General features: G+C 41.3%; 2 protein-coding genes across 3 annotated transcripts in view; one reads left to right on the top strand and one right to left on the bottom strand.

The window, feature by feature from the left end:
- Window positions 1-19,767, bottom strand: part of SMC6 (structural maintenance of chromosomes 6) — a 72,004-nt gene extending 52,237 nt beyond the window's left edge. Inside the window, exons 1-5 of the mRNA XM_030858350.3 lie at window positions 19,561-19,767; window positions 10,851-10,993; window positions 7,856-7,973; window positions 5,729-5,834; window positions 355-491 (exon numbers count right to left, since the gene is read on the bottom strand). Coding sequence (XP_030714210.1) covers window positions 355-491; window positions 5,729-5,834; window positions 7,856-7,973; window positions 10,851-10,988 — 499 coding nt within the window. The 5' untranslated portion in view covers window positions 10,989-10,993; window positions 19,561-19,767. The remainder of the gene's footprint in view (window positions 1-354; window positions 492-5,728; window positions 5,835-7,855; window positions 7,974-10,850; window positions 10,994-19,560) is intronic.
- A 55-nt stretch (window positions 19,768-19,822) lies between these two features.
- The window catches only part of GEN1 (GEN1 Holliday junction 5' flap endonuclease), a 32,909-nt gene continuing 31,896 nt past the window's right edge, over window positions 19,823-20,835 (top strand). The window contains exon 1 of one of the 2 annotated variants that reach the window (XM_030858354.3): window positions 19,823-20,299. The gene's annotated coding sequence lies outside the window, so the exon portion shown is untranslated. The remainder of the gene's footprint in view (window positions 20,300-20,835) is intronic. The other variant, XM_030858353.3, reaches the window with a different exon arrangement.

Genomic DNA, 20,835 nt, shown 5'->3' with positions numbered 1-20,835 from the left:
CTTCCGTTATGTCTTTTTCTACTTTTGGCTAACTTTCTCCTTCCACATGTGACAGAAACTATGGGGGTGAAAAGAAGTCTACAAGTGAGATCAAAATGACTTATCACAGCCTGCTTCAAACAGACCCAAATTCTGCTAATCATGCTTTTGCTGTAGAATGCCCTGTGGTAAAACAACTATGTACGGATATATACGTGTGTGTATACATACATGAAACCAACCAATCCTCTTGCAAGAAAGCAGTTTCAAGAGATGAGAAGTGTCCTCTCAATGATACCAGCACAATCACTTAACTCTTTTTAACTGGATGTTTACTAATACTTTATATGAAATAAAGAGAAATTCATAGCAAACCTGTTTCACTTTTCAGTTTATAAGATCGACTTCCATCCATGCTGATGTGCTGTTGCACAATTATAGAGTCACCGTACACACTGGCTCTATAGGCATCATCCCCTCTGTTCCTTAATGTTATTGAGATATCTGCTGAGCTAAAGCAATAAGGTTAAGCTAAGTCACATGAAGGTACAGGGCAATTATAACACTAGGTTACCATAATTTTAAAAACCTCCAAGAAATTTGGCTAATTCATTTGAAAAGCAGCTTTATACCAGCAGTTGATGGCTGACAGGCTACTACAGAATAATGTTAAAGATACCAAGGAACAAAGTTGAGAAGAAGAGAAATTTTATAAAAAATAATTGACTATTTTATCCATAACAGAAATACATTTGCACAAAATCCATTTAAGTTTTGATTGTTTCACATCATGTGGATAAGTTACACATTTTCCCAACCGCTATGTATAACCAATATTACACTGCCTGACTATGCTAAATTATATAATAAAGCATCATCCTGACAGCAGGCCTCTAAGAAAGATGCAGTAAGAATTAAAGTGAAGTTATGCATTTTCTAAGAAAATCAGAATCAAGGGAAACAACTTGAATTCTTCTATTACTTGGCAATAAAAAAAATGCTTAAGTATTTGATATCAAGAGATGTAAACTAAATCTCAAAGCTTCTTAAAAATTTTATTGGTATTACAAAATAAACATTTTTAAAGTTTTAAAGACGTCTGAAGCATTTACAGCCATGTATATTTTAACATATTATGGGGGGGGAAGAATTCATCTTTATTTTTCTACTCTAACTTCTGTTCAAATAAGACTTTGTAGAAAAATTTTTTAAAAATTAATGAAGGGCATTAATAAATACATACTTATAATTTCCTTAAACATAAAAGCAGATAATACTTCCTCTGGTTAATATAAATATCTGCCAAAAATGCTAAAGTCCTTTAATGCAAAATTGCTTTAATTGGTAATTAAATGATATATTTAACAGAATAAACTTGTTTTCATCAATTTGGAGTAATCATACCCCAAAATTGTTCCTATTTGCAGGAAATGTAGGTAAAAATACTCAAGATGAATTTCACTGTTAACTTACACTTGGTAGACACCCTGAAGCGTGCTCAGCTCTTGCGCCCCCGTACTTCTGTGCAAGTGCCCTCATAGCAAGATGGCTTAGCAGCCGTTATCAGCCTCCATCCCTCCCTCCACAGATTGGGCTAAATATAGAAAGTGAACGCTAACTGCGCCACATTCCCTTCTTTAAAAATTCAAATTAAGAAAAACTAGTAAAATCCAAGTAAGGTCTGTACTTTAGTGAATAATATTGTACCGGTGTTAATCGCGTAGCTCTGATAAAAGTGCCTCAGTTGTTTAAGATGTCAACATTCAGGGAAACTGGGTAAAGGCTGTAAGGAAACTGTACTATCTTTGCGATACTTATGTAAATCTAAAATTATTTCAAAACCACAAGTTTTTAAAACAAACTCGAATCAAGACACATCAAGTGGAAAGGTGGTGATTCCTTGGAGATACAAAGTTCTGAGGCCTCTGGGACTAGAGAAACCAATTTGGGGCATTATATTCTGATGAACAAGTATAAAGCCTGCAGAGATGACAGAGAGAAGCAGAAACACAGAGCAGATAAGATCTTGGGAAACCACCTGGACAGACTGGCAGAGACACATAATCACAGATACTGGCTGTGAATCAGAGACACAGAGAACTCGAGAGCACTTCCTTCCATGCGCAGCCCCACACACCAAGACAGTAAGACATAAACGCCTGCCCACGAAGACACAGAGTACCAAAGACCTGAAGAATAAGAAAGAGCACACACGCTCCAGAGGCAGTGAGAGGGAAACACATTCACACACCTGCATGCCTGTCACAGGAGAGGGAGGGAGGAGGGCACAGCACAGAAGTGCAGCCACTGAGGAGCGGCAGGGAGGTGGTGCTGCGGCTCTGCCCCCGCTAAGGAAGGAAGGGAGACAGAGGCCTGGAGACAAAAGACACAAAGAAAGCCAGAGACACAGAAAAGAAAGACCTAGAGACCGAAGATCTTTGGTTCTGAGTCTCTCAGTTCTGGTCACTCATGAGATCCAATTACGCTGCCTCACTGAAGTTTCCAAGATATATATATCCCTGCATCTTTATGATAAATCTCTTCTTCTAAAGCTACCCTGAGTGGTTTGGGGTGGGGGGGTGTTTTTAAACAGAAATACCTAATTAAGACAGACATGCTCCTGAAAAGTTGTAATCAATGAGATTTTTGAAAGCTTTCTGGGTTGATTCTAATGAACAGCCAAGGTTGAAAACTATTAACTAAAGTATATGATAGGGGAAGGGCAGCTGGCCTACAACATGGAGCAGACAATATTTATTGCATTAACTAGTATGATTACCTAGTATTAAGTGAATGCACCTCATGAAAACATTTTAAAATGAAAGTGACATCTCCCTTGATTAGCAAACATCTACTTTGTTATTTCCTTCCCAGCTACTCCTTGCATTTGGAAGCGATCTCTAGTATTGTGAGAGCTTTGGAGGCACTGGTATCCTACTGCCATATGAATCTAGTAACTATAAGAAAGGGAAGTTATCCAAAAACATTAAAGCTTACGAAAAAAACCCTCCCAACAACTGCTCAAAAAACCTGTACAAGGAGACAGGGCTAACTGAGCTGAGGCTAACTGCTGTCTCCCCACCTACTAATGTGACTGCTGCTGAATTGGGGCCAACAGCCATAGAGCCCAGTGTCTGTAAATAAAGAGACCCTTTAGCGAGAAGAGAGACTGTCACCGAGAGTTCCTTCAGAACGACAACACACACAAGAGGCGCCACCGTAAGGGTATGGCTTCTTTCTTAGCTCCGGGAGAACCTATCTGCACAGAGATGACTGGTAGCATCAGGCACTGATGGGCACGAGGAACAAGGAACAGGGAAAGTCATGTACAAACAGGAGGCATCTGTTCCTTCTCTGCGTGGCCAGCTCATCTGCAGTAAGTTCTGTAACCTTGACTAATAAGTCAGGAACGTACAGCAGGAGCTTTTGTCCCCCCCATAACCCACTCCCAATGCCACAGCTGATGTCAGAAACAGGCCTGCGGCAAAGAGCCCAGTGCCACCACGATAGGATTAGGAAGGCCGAGGAGGGAACGGTAAAGGAACCTGTTGAAGAACCCGAACAGCTAGGGGTCTGAGACCTTGGTCACTGGAGAATTCCATCACTGTCCCTGTACCACTCACTGCAAAGCCTCAGTGGATAATCAGAGGCTGGAGCGCCAAGTAAAGAGCCTCCAGGCACAGTCGTCTGGTTTCTCCTAACCATATTCGGCAAGCGTCTCTAATGGAGGAGTTGAAACCCTCTACAAAGGTAGCCCGGAGCCCAGGCATCACAGATGGAGAGTGTAATGTTTCAGATGTGCGGGAGGGACAGAGTCCTGAGGACCACCTCAAACCTCTGCCAGACGGAAAGACGTTCCTCAGGAAGAACGGGAGAGCCTCATAGATTTTAGGTGCAGAATAGAACCGAAAAGCTCGATTAGCTGATTCTGTAAAAAAGTGATGACAGAATCAGAGACTATAAAAGAAGAGAAATTTTATAGATACCAAATGTTTTAAATGAGGAAGGGGAGGACAAGAGGAATAGTAATGGGTTTGGAAAAGCTCATTTTAGCTATTTTTTTAGACGAGGTCAGTAAAAAGGAGGCTGAGCTCAGGTTAAAGCTTTTAACTGTTATTAACTCTGTTTAAAATATTTTAATGTTCCTATCTACAGGCAGCTGTGTCCTTCAAAGTTGGTGATTTGTGTAAGCCAGCCTTTATTTTTCTTTCTTTTTTTAATGGTATTCCAAGGACACATCTCAGAAAGAAGTTTCTGCTTTCATCCCGCTACTTCCCGTATGGAAAAAACATTTAAAATCTTTAATTGAGACATAAACCCCTTAATGGTGCAGAAAAAAAAAATTTCTTCCTGAGGCTTCTATTTGAAAGATCAATGTGTTATCTAGCTAGGCAGACCAGGTAACTATTTGGACAACTAAGAAATGTAGAGTTCAGTATAATGAACTGAAGCAGAGTTGAGACCAGTGCCTTAAAAGTGTTAAAATAACTAATTTTTGACTTCAGCCATAATTTTGTTTGGAGACTGTGGAAGAGAAGACCTTGCTGGGCTGGCGTCCAAGTAAGATAAGGAGAGTCAGAAAATGAGCTGGAGAATTGTTACTAAACGGTTCTTTTTCAAGGCCATACAGCACAGAAAATGAATTTTTCTGTATCTTTTCTTCCCTTCTCCTGTGTCAACTTGGAACCCTGGCTTAGGGTTAAGATTCCCAAGGTTTCTGAGAGATACATAAAAAACCCGCAATCCTGACTCACATCCTGTCTGCGTTCTATTTTTTAGAAATAAAATGGAAAATGGGGGAAGTTAAGTAGATACAACACTGAGCAGGAGGAAAGTCTGTTACAAGAAGGAAAAAAAAAAAGGTATCACTGTTAATTATCAAGGTTCCAGAAGTTCTGGGCACTGGGCGTGTGAAAGAGGAATGAATGGGCAGCGGGAGCGGCCTGACTCTGGGAGCTGGTATGACGGAGCCTGGGACGTGCAGTTGTTAGGAGACATGAGGATCCCTCAGAGGTTTCTGAGGCAGAATTAAAAAGAACAAGGAGATCAGCCTGAAGAGAGTTTCCTAATGGGCAAAAGGTCACGAGTCTATGATGACGCAAACTGAGCAATTAATATATAGCTACGTGATGGCAAACTATAACAGAAAGAAATACAAATGTAAAGCCACCGAGGGTTGTCATATGACCATTCACCAAGGGTCAAGATGGACCCCAAAGAGACTCGAGACTGTGGTCCTCAAGTCAAGCTCACTGGTGAACCCCTGAGCAAAGGATATAAAGAGACAGATGGAATACTTTTTTGAAATTCTTAGAGCTGGAGGCAGCAATTCTGTTTAGGGACACCTTGGCTGGTCACTAACTCTGCCTTAGCCCACATCATAGCGACGTGGACTTGCTGAAGCTGGGTTTGGGTCAAGAGCCAGCAAAGTCCAATATTTATAAATATTCCTTTAAACAGAAGTACGCAGATTTATCATGCTCGTTTTTCCAGAAAGGTAACAGAAACGAGCATCAGTGGGCAGGCACATGGCACTAACTGACACAAGCATTCTGTCGGGAGAGGTGAACAGGCAACAGTGGGCGATGCTGGCAACAGGGGGCAAGAGAAAGGAATGAAAAGATATGATATCGGTGCTCCAGTTCCGGGAAGCCAATTCATTTCCTACCATGTCTACATGAATTGGGATTCTAAAGAAGCTGCTTCTTATTAAAGAACTGAAAAATACACGTAGAAAACAAACACTTACTTCTGTCCATCTTTCACAAAACCTTTCAAAGAAGATCCTCGGTTAGTAGCAACTGCTTTTCCACCAAGACCAACTATAAGAGCTGTGAGTACTGCACTCTTCCCACCTAAAGAAACAGGTGTTGAAGAAATCACATTCATTAGAGGGAGAAAAGAGAAGTCTGACTCCTACAATTTGATGTAAAAAAATTTCTGGAATAAAGCATTATACTTCAATTATAATTTTCTTCCAGTGCCAAAAACAAACAAAAAGTTGTACATATCATGAAATATTTAGTTGTTGCTATTAGAAAAAAATCAGTACATTTCAGGAATCAAATCTTTGCCACTAATAAGGCAATGGAAAAAATGGTTGATACCTTTCCAACCCAAAACTCTCATTGTGTCATCCTGGTCCATCAGCCTATTAAATGAATTTATCTTTCTAATTACCCATATACATTTAACTCATCTAATTTTTCTTACATCCTAATTTAATTAAAACTTACTTTTTCCATAAATTCTCAGAAGCCAGAAACTATTTTTAACCTTGAATGCAAGCTCCAGAGGGACAGGACTGTTGTTTTTTATTCATTTGCTTTATCTCCAATATTAGCCCATAATAGGCACTCACATATTTATTGAATGAATGAGCTTAAATATGAAAAAATTATCAGTCATATAGACAATGTTTTTACATAATATTTTGACAATTATTATTCCTAATTTGAATATTATTCACTTGCTAGCTCTTTGAAGAGTATAATTCTTTTTACCCTAACAGACATAAAATATCACAAGCTAAAATTCCAAAGTCTTTAACAATCATGGTAACCATTTTCTCAACTCCACAATCAACCAAATTAATCAACTCTTATCAGCTCATCATCTTCCACAATATACTCCAAATCAACCAAAGTACACACTGGTTAGCCCAATTCAGTTCCTGGAATGCCTTTCAAGTCCCTATCCTACCTCTCTCCTTTTTCTTCATTTCCAAATTCACTGCCTCCACCACTTGCGAAGTTACATTAATAACTTCGCTGTTTCAGGAGTGAAGATCTAACCGCAGAACCAACCCACCAGTCTGTCTTTACTTCTTGTCCTGTTTGACCTCCCTGTAGCTCTGGTTCCTTTGTCTATCCCCTCCTTCTGAAAATACTTTCCTCTTGACCGAACAGAGTAGGGAAAACAAAGAACAACTAAACAGACTGTGCAGCTACCTGTACTAGTTTCATGTTCTAGCACGGCCACCAGCTGTGGACCCTGGCAAGCTCCTCTCCCTCTGTACTGGCTCAGTCAACAGCCAACACCTCATCTGGCGGGGGTCTACTACAAAAGCTACCTAACTGGTCTAACTCCTATGTCTTCCCCCTTCTAATCTACTCTCTACAATGTGGCCAGTTTGTTTCACAAATCTTCACCGTGTCACCTCTATACTCTAAAACTTTAACTGCTTCCCCACTGACTTGTGAACGAAATCCCCAAATATTTATCATGGCAGGCAATATCCTCAACATGACCTACAACTGGTTCTCCAGTGTATGCTTCTGCCCCTCCCTACCATGTATGATATGATAAAACCCTATGAGGTTGTTCACCTCTCTCCATATACATCTGCTTCTACCCCTCCCAACCTTTGGTGATGAGCAATCTTTGCCTGGAACATCTCAGCTTCTTCTTCCCCAATAAGATCTAAAGAATTTTTCATTTTTATTCAAGTACCACCACAAATACCACCTCTTCTTAAAGCTTTCATTGGCCACAACCGTAAGAATTAGTTTCTTTCAAGTTTGGATTCCCAAGGCACTTTATTCACGCTCTTACAACATTTAATAGATATAAGACACAGGCCTGCCTCAGTTGCAATGAGGATAGCTTGCCTACTCTTCTGTGGTATGAATTCCAAGGTACATAGATTCAGAAGAATAAGCAGGAAATGTTTATCCCTGTTGCATAATGAGCCTAAAGTTAACTCATTTCTTAAAGTGCAGACTGGCAGGCAATACTGAAAAAGTTCATGACCACAAATCAGAGGTCTACACCTTAGATTTATCAGCGCTAGTAGTCACCTATTTTAAAAAGTTAGTGCATTCTGATCTCAAGGTACTGTTCAAAGTCAAATAAGAAGGAGGGCAAAAGCACTTACTTCCATTATTGCCAACAACAAAGTTGACATTAGAACCAAATTTAAAGGGTCCAAGCATCGAATGACACATGAAGTTTCTGAGCTGAATACTCTCAATGATTCCAACTTCTGCTGCTGTCTATTAATTAAAAAAACGAGAGAAAACAATCGAATTCACTCACTACAATCAACCAATCATTTGCTAGAAGAGAAAGATTAGCAGTGCTACCAATGAAAAATGTTACAGAAAGTATAGTGGTTATTTTTTTGCGGTATGCAGGCCTCTCACTGTTGTGGCCTCTCCCATTGCAGAGCACAGGCTCTGGACGTGCAGGCTCAGCGGCCATGGCTCAGGGGCCCAGCCGCTCCACGGCATGTGGGATCTTCCCGGACTGGGGCACGAACCCGTGTCCCCTGCAACGGCAGGCAGACTCTCAACCACTACGCCACCAGGGAAGGCCAGAAAGTATAATTTTAAATGTTAACTTTAGTCAATGAGTAAATGATATTAAATGGAGACCTTATATGATTAACCACTCATTCTAAAGTCCTTATAGGATCTAATAAGTGTATCAAGGTTTCTTAATACGGACAATACCAACATTTGAGTCAGATCATTTTTGCTGGAGAGAGGCTGTCTTGTGCATTGTGAGATGTTGAACAGCATCCCTAGCTGCTACCCACCAGATGCCAGTAGCACTCTCCCCCCACCCTAGTTGTGACAACCAAAAATATATTCAGACACTGCTAAATGTCCCCCACTGAGGGGAGGATATGTAATTATAATTCTCATATTGTGAATATATGTCATAATTAAATTAGAGAAGGTTTATCAATGTTTCAAGCAAAAGTTCGGCACAGAGTGGTCAGACTTCGTAGTTAAAAATACGAAAATAAATCAAACATATTTTACCAAACCTTCCAAACGTTTTTAAAGAACACTTAACGTCTCCAGCCTTTTTAGTCATTTATTTTAAAAATCCCTGGCTCTCTTCTACTAGACACCAGCTTATTAAAAAGCAGAAAACATTTACATCCTTGTATGAGTAGAATACTGAAAATCGTGGTTGAAGACTTTTTAAAAATACGTTTTATTTTCATCTAACTGAAGACTCAGATGCAGTTGTAAGAAATAATACAGAGAGATCCTGTGAATCCTTTACCCAGTTCCTGCCCAAGGTGACACCTCGAAAACTACAGTACAATACCACAACTAGCATATTCGTATTGATACAGTGACGATACAGAAGATTTCCATCACAAGTATCCTTCACGTTGTCCTTTTAGAGCCCCATCCACATCCCACCCAATCCACCCCCTCCTTAACACCTGGCCCAATTATCTGTTCTCCATTTCTGAAACACTGCCATTTCAAGATGTTATATTAGTGGGATCACACAGAATGTAAGCTTTTGAGATTGGCTTTTTTTTTTGCTCAGCATAACTATCCATTTTTGCCTGTATCAGTACTTCACTGCTTTCTTTTGCTAAGTAGTATCTCAGGGTACAGATGTACCTCAGCACGCCTAACTACTCACTCACTGTGTGACATCTGGATTGTCAGTTTTGGACTATTACGAATAAAGCTGCTATGGACATTCATGTATAGATTTTTGTGTGAAGATAAATCTTCTTTTCTCTGTGACAGATGCTGGCTTATATGATATAGTTGCATGTGAAATTTCTTAGAGAAACTGCCAAACTATTTCCCAGAGTGACTGTATCATTTTACATTCCCACCACTGAACGATCCAGTGTCTCTGCATCCTCACCAGCATATGGTGTTGTCACTTTTCTTTTCTTTTTTTTTTTTTTTGCAGTATGCGGGCCTCTCACTGTTGTGGCCTCTCCCGCTGCGGAGCACAGGCTCCGGACGCGCAGGCTCAGCGGCCATGGCTCACAGGCCCAGCCGCTCAGCGGCATGTGGGATCCTCCCGGACCGGGGCACGAACCCGCGTCCCCTGCATCGGCAGGCGGACTCCCAACCACTGCGCCACCAGGGAAGCCCGGTGTTGTCACTTTTCAAAAAATTTTAGCCATTCTGATGGGTATGCAGTGATATCTCATTGTAGTCTTAATTTGAATCTCCCTGATGAAAAATTATGCTGAACATCATGCCATGTGCTTATTTGCATCTGTATATCCTCTTCTTCAGTGAAATGTCTCTTTATGTCTTCTGCCCATTCTCAAATTGGATTATTTGCTTTTTACTGCTGAATTTTGAGAGTTCTTTATACAAACAAGATATTAGAACTTTGTTAGATATGTGATTTGCAAATATTCTCCTGGCTTGACTTTCCATCCTTATAACAGGGTCTTTTGCAGAAGAAAAGTTTTTAATTTTGATGAGGTCCAATTTATCAATTTTTCATTTAATGGTTTGTACATTTGATGTTAAGTCTAAGAATTGTTCCTGAATGCTAACCCGAACCTGAACCTGAACCTGAACATTTGGTACAATTCTCCAATCAAACCAACTGGAACTGAAGATATCTTTTTGGGGAGTTTTTAAATGATGAATTAAATTTCCTTTATAGTTACAGAGTGATTATTATCTATTTCATATTGAATGAATTGTGGTAGTTTGTGCTTTTCGAGGAACTGGTCCACTCTTTCTAAGCTGTGAATCTATGTGTGTAGAGTTGTTAACAGTATTCCCTTATTATCCTTCTGATGTTTGCAGAGTCTGTGGTCATATCCTCTGTTTCATTCCTGATATTAGTAATTTGTGTCTTCTCTCTTTTCTCCCCTTTGTCAATCTTAGTAGAGGTTTGTCAATTTTATTGATCTTTCCAAAGAACCAGCTCCTTGTTTCGTTGTTTTCTCTACTAATTTTTTCTAATCATTAACATAAACTTCAAAATTAGTGAGATGATTTTATCTCAGCTTTTTAAAATTCATATTACTTTTCCTCTGCAGAGACCCAGCTCCTGATACTGAATTAAGAATATGACATATAAACCAGACATGAGAAACATGCAAATCAAAAGACATAATATTGTAATTTTGCACTCACCAAAGCAGAGGTACCATTAGTGAAAGAAACTGCACATTCATCTTCGTCACCTTCTTTATCAAAATCATCCAGCTCTTCTTGTCTTGGTCTTTTGGCATTTCCAGGAGAGAAGAAATTTCCTTCCTTTCTTTTGGCCATCAGGTCTAAACAAATATTAGGGACAATGAAGAAAATCATGTATAGCATCCATAAGATTGTTCCATATACCTTAAAAAACTAAACAAAATCAGACAGACAAAGCTTAAGTTTTAGTACTATATCCATTCATATTTACTTTAAAAAGTTAGAACTATCATCTGCATGGAGGGAGGGGGCCGTGAGCCAAAAGATGAAGGTGGTCACTAGAGGCTGGAAAGGCAAGGACACAGATAAGTCAAGAACCTCCAGAAAGGAATGCAGTCCTACTGCTCCCTTGATTTTCGCCCAGGCAGACATGTCAGACTTCTAACCTACAGAAGTATAAGATAATAAATTTTTGTTAAAAAAAAAAAAAAAATCTGCATTTGCTACACTAGTTGATTTTACTTCAGAATGATTTATGACCCAGGTTTTTACTCATATGGGCCTAAGTGTTTTAACTCCTAAGCTCACAAAAGGTAAAAGATCTTATTTGTGAAACTGCGGATCTATTGATAGAGATGGCATAATGCCTCTGAAATGATTCCAGAGCAATCATCCAATTTTTATAACTTATAAATGGTGAACCACATAAAACTAATTTTAATTATTTTCCCAAAGAAGCATATTTGGAGCAGTGCTGCCTAGCATCAATAGTGCCCCTTAACTCTTCTCCAAAGAATCAGCCCATGCTGATTGTCTGTTTTTTTGTTTTTGTTTTTTACTGATATACTATAAAATTTATACCTAGAAAATGAACATCATCAAGATTTTCTAAACATATAAATGCTGCATCTCAAGTCAAAGCTGATGGTCTTTGATTGAAATTAAATGGTTGACTACTCCAAATGTTGCTTTCATTTTTCTCTTAAAAATTCACTTAGAGATCTAAAATGATAGGTACCCAATAACTGTTTGCTGAATAACTGGAAAGAAAAATCCACAGCATAGGTAATAAAAAATTTCTAAGATGTAAGAATATGAAAAATAGCTCTACTCTCAACCCATTTAGGTGCCCCTAGTGCTATACTATAGCAGCCCTGTTTGTACCAGGTACATGGCAGCGGTGGGTTAAATGAGATTTTCTCTCTCATGCATTTGGATTGAAAGATTCAAGTCAGTTCTCAGTAGAAGAGAGGAAAGCTCCACTTGCTGATGTACCTGCAGGGCAAGACAGCCAAGCTTAAGTGTGTGTGTGTGGGGAGGCTGGGGGGCTAGTGGAGCGGTGTTACAAAGACGGCATGTAGTAGACAGAGAACAGGGAGCCTAGAGCAGAGATGTGAGAGAAGGAGGGCAGGCGAGACAGACATTCGTACAGTGTTTAATTTTTACCCACTGCTTTCTTAAGTTACACTGACAGAACCAATTTTGCAGAAACATCAAATGTCTATACATACTGTGTTGGAACTGCTTTGGGGAACTATCTTTGACAGGTTTTATTGTGACAATGCATGCTTCATTAAGTGAACTGGGTAGTTTCCCTATCGTTTTTTTTTTTTAATATATTTATTTTATTTATTTATTTTTGGCTGCGTTGGGTCTTCATTGCTGCGCGCGGGTGAACAGGGGCTACTCTCCATTGCGGTGCGTGGGCTTCTCATTGTGGTGGCTTCTCTTGTGCGGACCATGTGCTCTAGGCATGCAGGCTTCAGTAGTTGTGGCATGCGGGCTCAGTAGTTATGGCTTGTGGGCTCTAGAGCACAGGCTTAGTAGTTGTGGCGCATGGGCTTAGTTGCTCCACGGCATGTGGAAACTTCCCGGACCAGGGCTCAAATCCGTGTCCTCTGCATTGGCAAGCGGATTCTTAACTCTTAACCACTGCGCCACCAGGGAAGCCCTCCCCATCCCTTTTTTTTTTTTTTTTCTTTTTGCGGTATGTGGGCCTCTCACTGCTGTGGCCTCTCCCATTGCGGAGCACAAGCTCCGGACGCGCAGGCTCAGCGGCCACAGCTCACAGGCCCAGCCGCTCCACGGCATGCGGGATCCTCCCAGACAGGGGCATGAACCAGTGTCCCCTGCATCGGCAGGCGGACTCTCAACCACCAGGCGCCACCAGGGAAGCCCACCCTCCCCCATCTTTTTAATGCTCTGAAATCACCACTCTGGCATGACATTGAAATGTTTTCTGAAAGTGAGAAAGAACTAAGCTTAAAGCTATTAGATATTGGAGACTATTTTAATTTTATGAAATCATTTCAATTTCTTTTTTGTACACTGGTTATTACAGGTTCATTATATCTTCCTAGAACAAGTTTGCTATAATTTTATTTTCCAGAACACTGATAATTTAAAGCTTCAAATTTACTACACAAAATTACCTTGTTTTGTAAAATCCTCAACTGTGGTCATGACTCCTTTCACATCAATTCTATTTAATTAAATTTAAACTTTTGTCTCCCAAAAGTAGTTATTTGCGTTTTTCAAACCTAGTTTTTCTTTAATGAAAATATTTTAATGTTTATTCATATATTTTTATACAACCAAATATAAGAGATATGCAGTGGGGCTGGAGTTTAGTCTCTAATTCTTTATCTCAAAGTGCAAGTTAATAAAAGCAATCAGACATCCACTTTCAGGAAGATGGAATAGATGTAATTTTCCCTATTCTCCCTGCTTAGTAAAACTAAAATCCTTGAAAAATATATACTGTAAAACAAACATAAGACGACTCTGAAGAAGGAGGCAGATTGGCTAGGAACCACGTGACCCAAGGAATGACATCGTGGTAGTTCCCTGAGTTTTTGTTTGCGTCAACTATCCCAGACTTGGAGAAGCCAGCAACAGGGGAAACACCAACGGGTGCAGGGGAAAAACAAAAATGCCTAATGAGGGCTTCCCTGGTGGTGCAGTGGTTGAGAGTCCGCCTGCCGATGCAGAGGACACGGGTTCGTGTCCCGGTCCGGGAAGATCACACATGCCGCAGAGCGGCTGGGCCCGTGAGCCATGGCCGCTGAGCCTGCGCATCCAGAGCCTGTGCTCCGCAATGGGAGAGTCCACAGCGGTGAGAGGCCCGCGTACCGCAAAAACAAAAAAAAGCCTAATGAAAGCTTGCTCACTCTAGACAAAGGAGCAGGAAAAGGGGAGCCTAACAAGACAGGAAACTTTTAGACAATAATCACTCTACTCCAGTCAAATATCACTAAAAGAACTGTTGGCCCTTCCTCTTCCCCCCCAACACCAGCAAAGGCCAAGTGGGTAGCCTGGACTTCCACCCTGGTGAAGCTAGTTTCAGAGAAGGCTGTGTAGGCCAAGTAGGGAGCCATGATGATGGCATCAGGTGGAGAACTTAGATGTCCACCCCCAACAGGAGGTAACAGGATGCTACTTACTCCCATTCCCCCTTGGATGGTGTCAGAGGAGGCCTTTTACCACTGCCCAGAAAGGTGAGGAGGCCACCCCACTGCAGTGTCCACGTGGGGGGCTGAAACTCCCACCCTAACTGAACAGCCACCGTAAGCTATGGAAAGAGCTCTGGTAAAGTTTTAGATGTGAGTCTTTGTGTCCATGGCCTAAAAAAACCATAGGGCAGCGGTTCTCAAAGGTTGTGGTGTCTTAAAAAGTACCAAGGACCTCAAAGAGCTTTTGTTTAAATCTACCAATATTTACCATATTATAAATTAAAACTGAAAAACTTTTAAAACAAGCAACACACAAGTACACATTCTATCAGTCGCCAGAGCGATGGCATCATCACATGTCTGTAACCTCTGGAAAACTCCATTGTACAGTCACAAGTGAATGAACATGACAAAGGGAAATAACATCTTACAATAATTATGAAAACAATTTTGATCTTGTAGACCCTTTGAAAGAGTCTCATGGATCCCTGGACCACACTTGGCAAACTGCTACTGTAGGGGATACTATAAGCATGTCCATGACACAGTGCCATAAAGGACAAGGCATAGCTACCAGTAATAAAGTTAGGGCAGCAGAGAAGAAGCCAGCCATAGAATGACTGGTAGACTTGATATTCAAAATGTGGTCCAAGGACCATCAAGCAGCCGTCTGCATCTCCGAGGAACATATTAGATACCCAGAATCTCAGGCCTCAATTTAAACCAACTGAATCTGAAGCTTCATTTTAACAAGGTCTCGGGTGACCCACAGGCACATTGAAGTCTGAGAAGAACTGTTGTAAACAACATTAAAAAACTTGGGACTTTATCCTATCCTGAAGGCAATAAGGAACCTAATTTATCATGATAAATCAAATACCACTTAAAAGGTATATTAGTTAACATCCAAAGAAGGACACTTAACAAATGCCTTTTGAGACAGTACTAGTGTTACAGTCACAATTACATAATATTCACCATCTTTTTTACAAATAATGTTTATTTTGAATCTCTTACACAAGTCAGAACTTGAAAATCAAACAATTCTCAAATTATTTAATAGCAAGAATTAATGTATATTAGTTTCAGCTTGTTGCTAATTTAAGTTCCCTAGAATACCACCAGGCTATTATTTTCCCAACACTCCCTTCTTTCCCACCCACACCTCTATTCCTTTCTCAATTACAGTAATTTATTTATTATAGAAGAGCAAAGAAGACACATTACTTTTTGGTTTTCCCAACATTAAATGCTCTTTTAGACACTGTTTTTATTAATGCTTAATACGTGACCTTGCAGTTAGCAGACACATCAGCTGACTGATTTTAGTATTTTACCATTAGAAAATGGTAGTTTTTCAGGTAAAATTGGGGGGAGCAAGGGGCATGAAGGTAAATGTGATTAGCTCCTCACAACGAATGTGAGATTCTATACAAGACAGAAGACAGTGTGCTACGTGACAATGATGTTTTTTATTTGCTGTGCTTAGCCTGGGATTTGCAGTATGCTGTTAGGTTGCCATGGTAACTTGCATCTAACAGACACTGAAGGATCCTACCTTTTAAAATAGGAATCACTTTGTAATTTAATGATAATGGATTTTTAAAAACACACATGAAGTGTCTTGAGAGTTAATTTTAGGTTACAATAGTAAAATTGTTTCTAATAGGCTAAAGAGACATATAAACAGATGCAAAGAAAAACACTTTTAATATCCTGCAATATATAAAAATAGAAAAAAAAACTCCTCTGGGATTTTCAATATATCCATAAAGCTCTTCATGGTCTTTAATATTTGTTTATTTACAATTAAAAAATTAAAATTAAGGGACATATCATTTCCCCCTCGCAGAAAGCAAACTCCATCAGAGCAGGAACAGTAACAAATATGCAGATTCTCAATAAAAAAAAAGTTCAAGAAGAAAAATCAATCACCAAGGGTTAATTACAGCAAGCATGTACATAGGAAATTTGATAGAGACCAAAAGCATTTTAACAAAGGACTATAAATTTCTAAATTTTCAAATTTATTGTGAGTATGTAGTGATTCACACTTCCCATTCATATCAAAGTAGGGGTTAACAGCAGTGAGAACAGTCATAACAGAACTGGAATTATTAATAGAAAACAATGGTTAAGAAAAGGCAAACTGTTGCTGTTTCTGAATCTGCCATGGACTACTTACCTCATTCCCAATTCCACTTCTCCCACCACCACAGACAAATTCATTCTGCATTATATCACCTCATTTTTAATGTACTGAATTAATTAAGCACACTACTTGGAATATATCATGAAGTAATGTGAGATGCAATAGATAATAAATAATATAAATAAGTGAAAAAAGTCATTAGGCCATCCATCAAACAATTCCAGATAAGCAAAACTAGGAAGTACTAAGCACAGCACTTCAGATAATAAAATGTGAACACTCAGATTTATGTTTTAAAAAATCCCTGTGACCTCAATATAGAAGACAAACGAAACAGAGAGAGTAAGAATAGGGGCAAAAGAGACCAGTCTCTAAAGGATAAGGGGTGCTGAACAAAAGCAGTGGCATGCACATCAATGTTCACTGCAGCAATATTTACAATAGGCAAGATATGGAAGGAATCTAAGTGTCCATCAACAGATAAATGGATAAAGGTGTGATACACACACACACACACAATGGAATATTACACAACCATTAAAAATGAAATCTTGCCATTTGCAACAACATGGGTGAATCTAAAGGGTATTATGCTAAATGAAATAAGTCAGACAGAGGAAGACAAATACCCATATGATCTCACTTATATGTGGAATCTAAAAAACAGAAGAAACAAAACAAAATGAAAACAGACTCACAGATACAGAGAACAAACGTATAGTTGCCAGAGGGAGGGGTTGGGGATGAAATACCCGAAGGGGATTAAGAGGTACAAACCTTTCCTTTAATCCTCAACATCCTTCTAAGTATTGTCCTTATTTTACAAAAGGGGATATTGAGGCTCAATTAAAAGATACTCAGACTTATGTAGCTATAACTTAGCAGAGCCTAGATCCAAACCCAGGTTGTCAAAACCCAAAGTCAAACCTCTTTAACGTCCAGGTTCCTCATGGTATGAACTGAGTTTAACCAAGTTTGACTATTTATAGGCAGTGAAATTGGATATTAAGCTGTTCATCTTCTTGTCCATCCTTCGTTAATGTATAAAACTACATAAAGGATTCTAATGTGATATGTCCCTCTAATATTACTTATTCAAGCCAATTAAAACTTGGGCTTGCTTTACAGAATTTTACCTTGTGTTTAATTTTCGGAAACAACCTTTACTCTTAATACTAAATGCCATTATCAGTAGACTGAGCAGGTTTGGAAAGGAAGGAGGATAAATAATACATTTATGTTGTTTGAAAACACTGAGTTTTAAGTGCTCCTGAGATAGAGAGGGCATAGGCAATAAAATATACTCTGCAGTAGAGGCAGATTTGGGAGTGGAGCTAAGAAAGCCACAGGAAGTGTTCTGAATTTGGTCACCAGGGAAACTATGTTTAGTGAGAAAGATGTATCTCATTAACTAGTGAATCCAAAACACTAACATTAATGTAAGTATCTACACTTGACCCTCAGTCATCTGGACGTGTGTGTGTGTGTGTGTGTGTGTGTGTATATATATATATATATATATAACTGTGACATTTAATTATGCCTTAAATATAATGCATACTATTGTGGTAAAATTTTGAGTTATTTATTAATTCCTGAAAGTAAGCCAAGTACGGCTTTGATTAATTTTCCTAACTTAGGTCTAAATATGATAGTCAAGATTTAGGCAGGTTTTACACAAAATTCTACATCCAGGCACTCAGTAAAATATACTCTGTAAAATAAACTTTTGAGAATGAAACTGGTTTTTCACTGTAACCACTTTAATATGCCATTTGTGCTGACTTTTGCCAGGCTCAATTCTAAATACTTCATACTAATTATAGACAGGTACAGAGATAAAACTCTAACTCTCTCTCTCTATCCCCCCACCCTCACATATTTAAGAATCCTGTGAGTTAGGGACCATGTTATTTTCTCCAATTACAGAAAAGGAACTGATATTTGCAGAGGTGGTACCGACTTGTCGGGGGTCACATTAACACTGGTTCTGTCTTGCACAAAAACATGTTTTTTAAGCAATATTCTAGTAATCTCCAAACTTCTTTGTACTTACAGCCATTCAAGGAAAAAAAAAAAACAACACAACTGTAAATACACATTCTCATAGGAAATTATTACTCTGCATATTTCACACAGTAAAAGAACGAGATAAAGTAAATCTAAGTAGTTCCAATATGGTCCCTCTCCACTCATGCACCCATGGAACTCTCTGCAAGCAAGTGCATGTGCCAGTGAACATTTTAAAAGACTACATAGCAGACGTCTAAAAGCCGTCAGCGAATTTGGACTCTTTTTCTTTTGAATATACATTCCAGAGTAGCTTGTCTTCAAAACACTCGCTTGTAATCGTCTCCTCATGAAATATACAGAGCAGTAAGCACTCACATAAGTTCTGTCTTCAGGGTTTAAACAGCAAATAGTTGCTCTTTCTAGGAATTATCCCAGGATCCTCTCAAGCCCTTTCTCTACCCTTGAGTCCTGTGTTCCGCAATTCCCAATAGTGATTCTTCTCCAGCTCATCTCCACGAGAAAATCAGGGAAAAGAAATAACATCATAAAACCTCCAAACATCATAATTTAATTCTTCCAGGTACAGAAGAGTTTGCGTTCTCATGAAACTGGCATTTTAGCAGCAAATCCAATTTAAGTAATACTTACATACATCTCTTAAACATTCTTAAGTTGCTACTTGCGAGGTACCATCAAACGGGTGATAAAAGCCCGATTCCCGAACCCAACCTCACCCCCCGACCCTTATACCCCCCAAGCCCCTCGTCAAAGCCTAAAGGGCCGTTTTGGGCCGCGCGCCGGGTCCCGCAGCCCGAGCCGGCATTGGCAAGCCTCGCCGCCAGAGCCCCTCGAGGGCGGAGCCCAGCGGACACACGGGCAAGTTTCCCGCGGCTGAGGGGACCTGTGCCGCCTGCGGAGAGGGCGAGAAGATCCCCGCCGGCCGTGGGCCGGGCCGCCCGGGCCCCCTAGACACTGTAGCAGCTTCGCTGACCCGGCCGCCACCAGGTGGGCTGGGGGCGCCAGCTACGAGTGCGGTGGAGGGGCATGGACCCGCAGCAAGGGAGAGCGACGGCGCGCGCCCTCACCCTACCTCGAACAAGTCGAAGTCTCCCGAAGGAACCTGATCGGCGGGGCGGCCGTGGCGCAACAGGACGCTAAAGCCACCCGAGGGGCGTCTCGGCGTCGGCCGGCCGCCGTCGGCCCGCGGGGTTCTGCGCGCCCACAGCGGGAGAAGGCAGCAGCCCGGCCGCCCCGGCGCCCACCGCGGGACACTCCGCGCCTGCGCCCCGCCCCCCCTCCCGCCGGGACTCCGCCAGCGCGTGCGCAGTTCGGGGTTTTCCGCGCCACTGGAGTCTAAGAGGGGCCGGAAGTGCCCCTGGGCGGACGGAGAAAGCTTGTAGAAGCTTAGGGCTCGGCGATAGCGGGACGCGGGGAGCGGGGCGGGTGATTTGCCTAAGTGAAAGTGAAGAAAGCTCGGAGCCCCAGGACTACAGTTCCACCCATGCGTACAGCGACCGGCTGGGAGCCCGAGAAGCCGAGCGTACGGCCGCAGTCCCGGAAAGGGGACAGTCACTTCCCGGAAGAGGCGGGGCCATGGACGAGAAGGCACCGAATTCGAAGTGCTCCCCAGGAGCTTTCCGGGGCAGGGTGCTAGGCGCCAAACGGTCGACTTTGCTTGGGGAAGGAAAGAGAAAGTCTTTCCTTTTCTTTTTCTTATTTTTTGAGAAGAGAAAATTTAGAAACTTGTAGACAGCAGTAGTTAAGATTCAGGCCAAACTGGTAAATCACGGAAGGGCGTCTTTCAAAACCAAGGAGGAAGGGTTGGCCCGGTAAGTCCCACAGAACGGTGGAGAGACGGCACCGCCCGGGTCCGTCCACTGGCTCCTTTGCAGTCTGGGTTGGGGGCGAGCTCTGTGTTCGTGTCCCTGTCGCACCCGCCCCCTCCTCCCAAAAGGCTCCCTTTGGGTCCAGGAGGACAGCAGTCCGAAGCTCCCGGCCGGATTCAGCCCTGCTTTCCGAGCCCGGAGTCTCCCAGTCCCTGCGGTTCGCCCCGGCGCGTGGGAGCTGTCCGCCGCGGCTCCGCGCTCTGGCGGCCGTGCCGAGGCCGCTGGGTCCCGAATGTCCTTCTCCCGGGCACCGTGGGGTACACTCCCACGCCTGGTTCAAGGCCATCCTGGGCGAGCCTTCCCTGATCCCCTTGGGCACACTTGGGTGTTCCTCTTTTTTGGTGTTAACTTTGTGTTTTGGAAATACTTCCATTATAGCAGTTATCTTAAGGCATTGTGGTTGTTTATTTACAATCTTTCTTTCCGCTGGCGCGTGCCTACGTTACAAACCCTCTCAATAAACATCGGAACTAAAGAAG

This window comes from Globicephala melas, chromosome 12 (genome assembly GCF_963455315.2).
Source record: "Globicephala melas chromosome 12, mGloMel1.2, whole genome shotgun sequence".
NCBI classification, from domain to species: domain Eukaryota; kingdom Metazoa; phylum Chordata; class Mammalia; order Artiodactyla; family Delphinidae; genus Globicephala; species Globicephala melas.
This window is presented reverse-complemented; position numbering and strand designations above follow the sequence as displayed.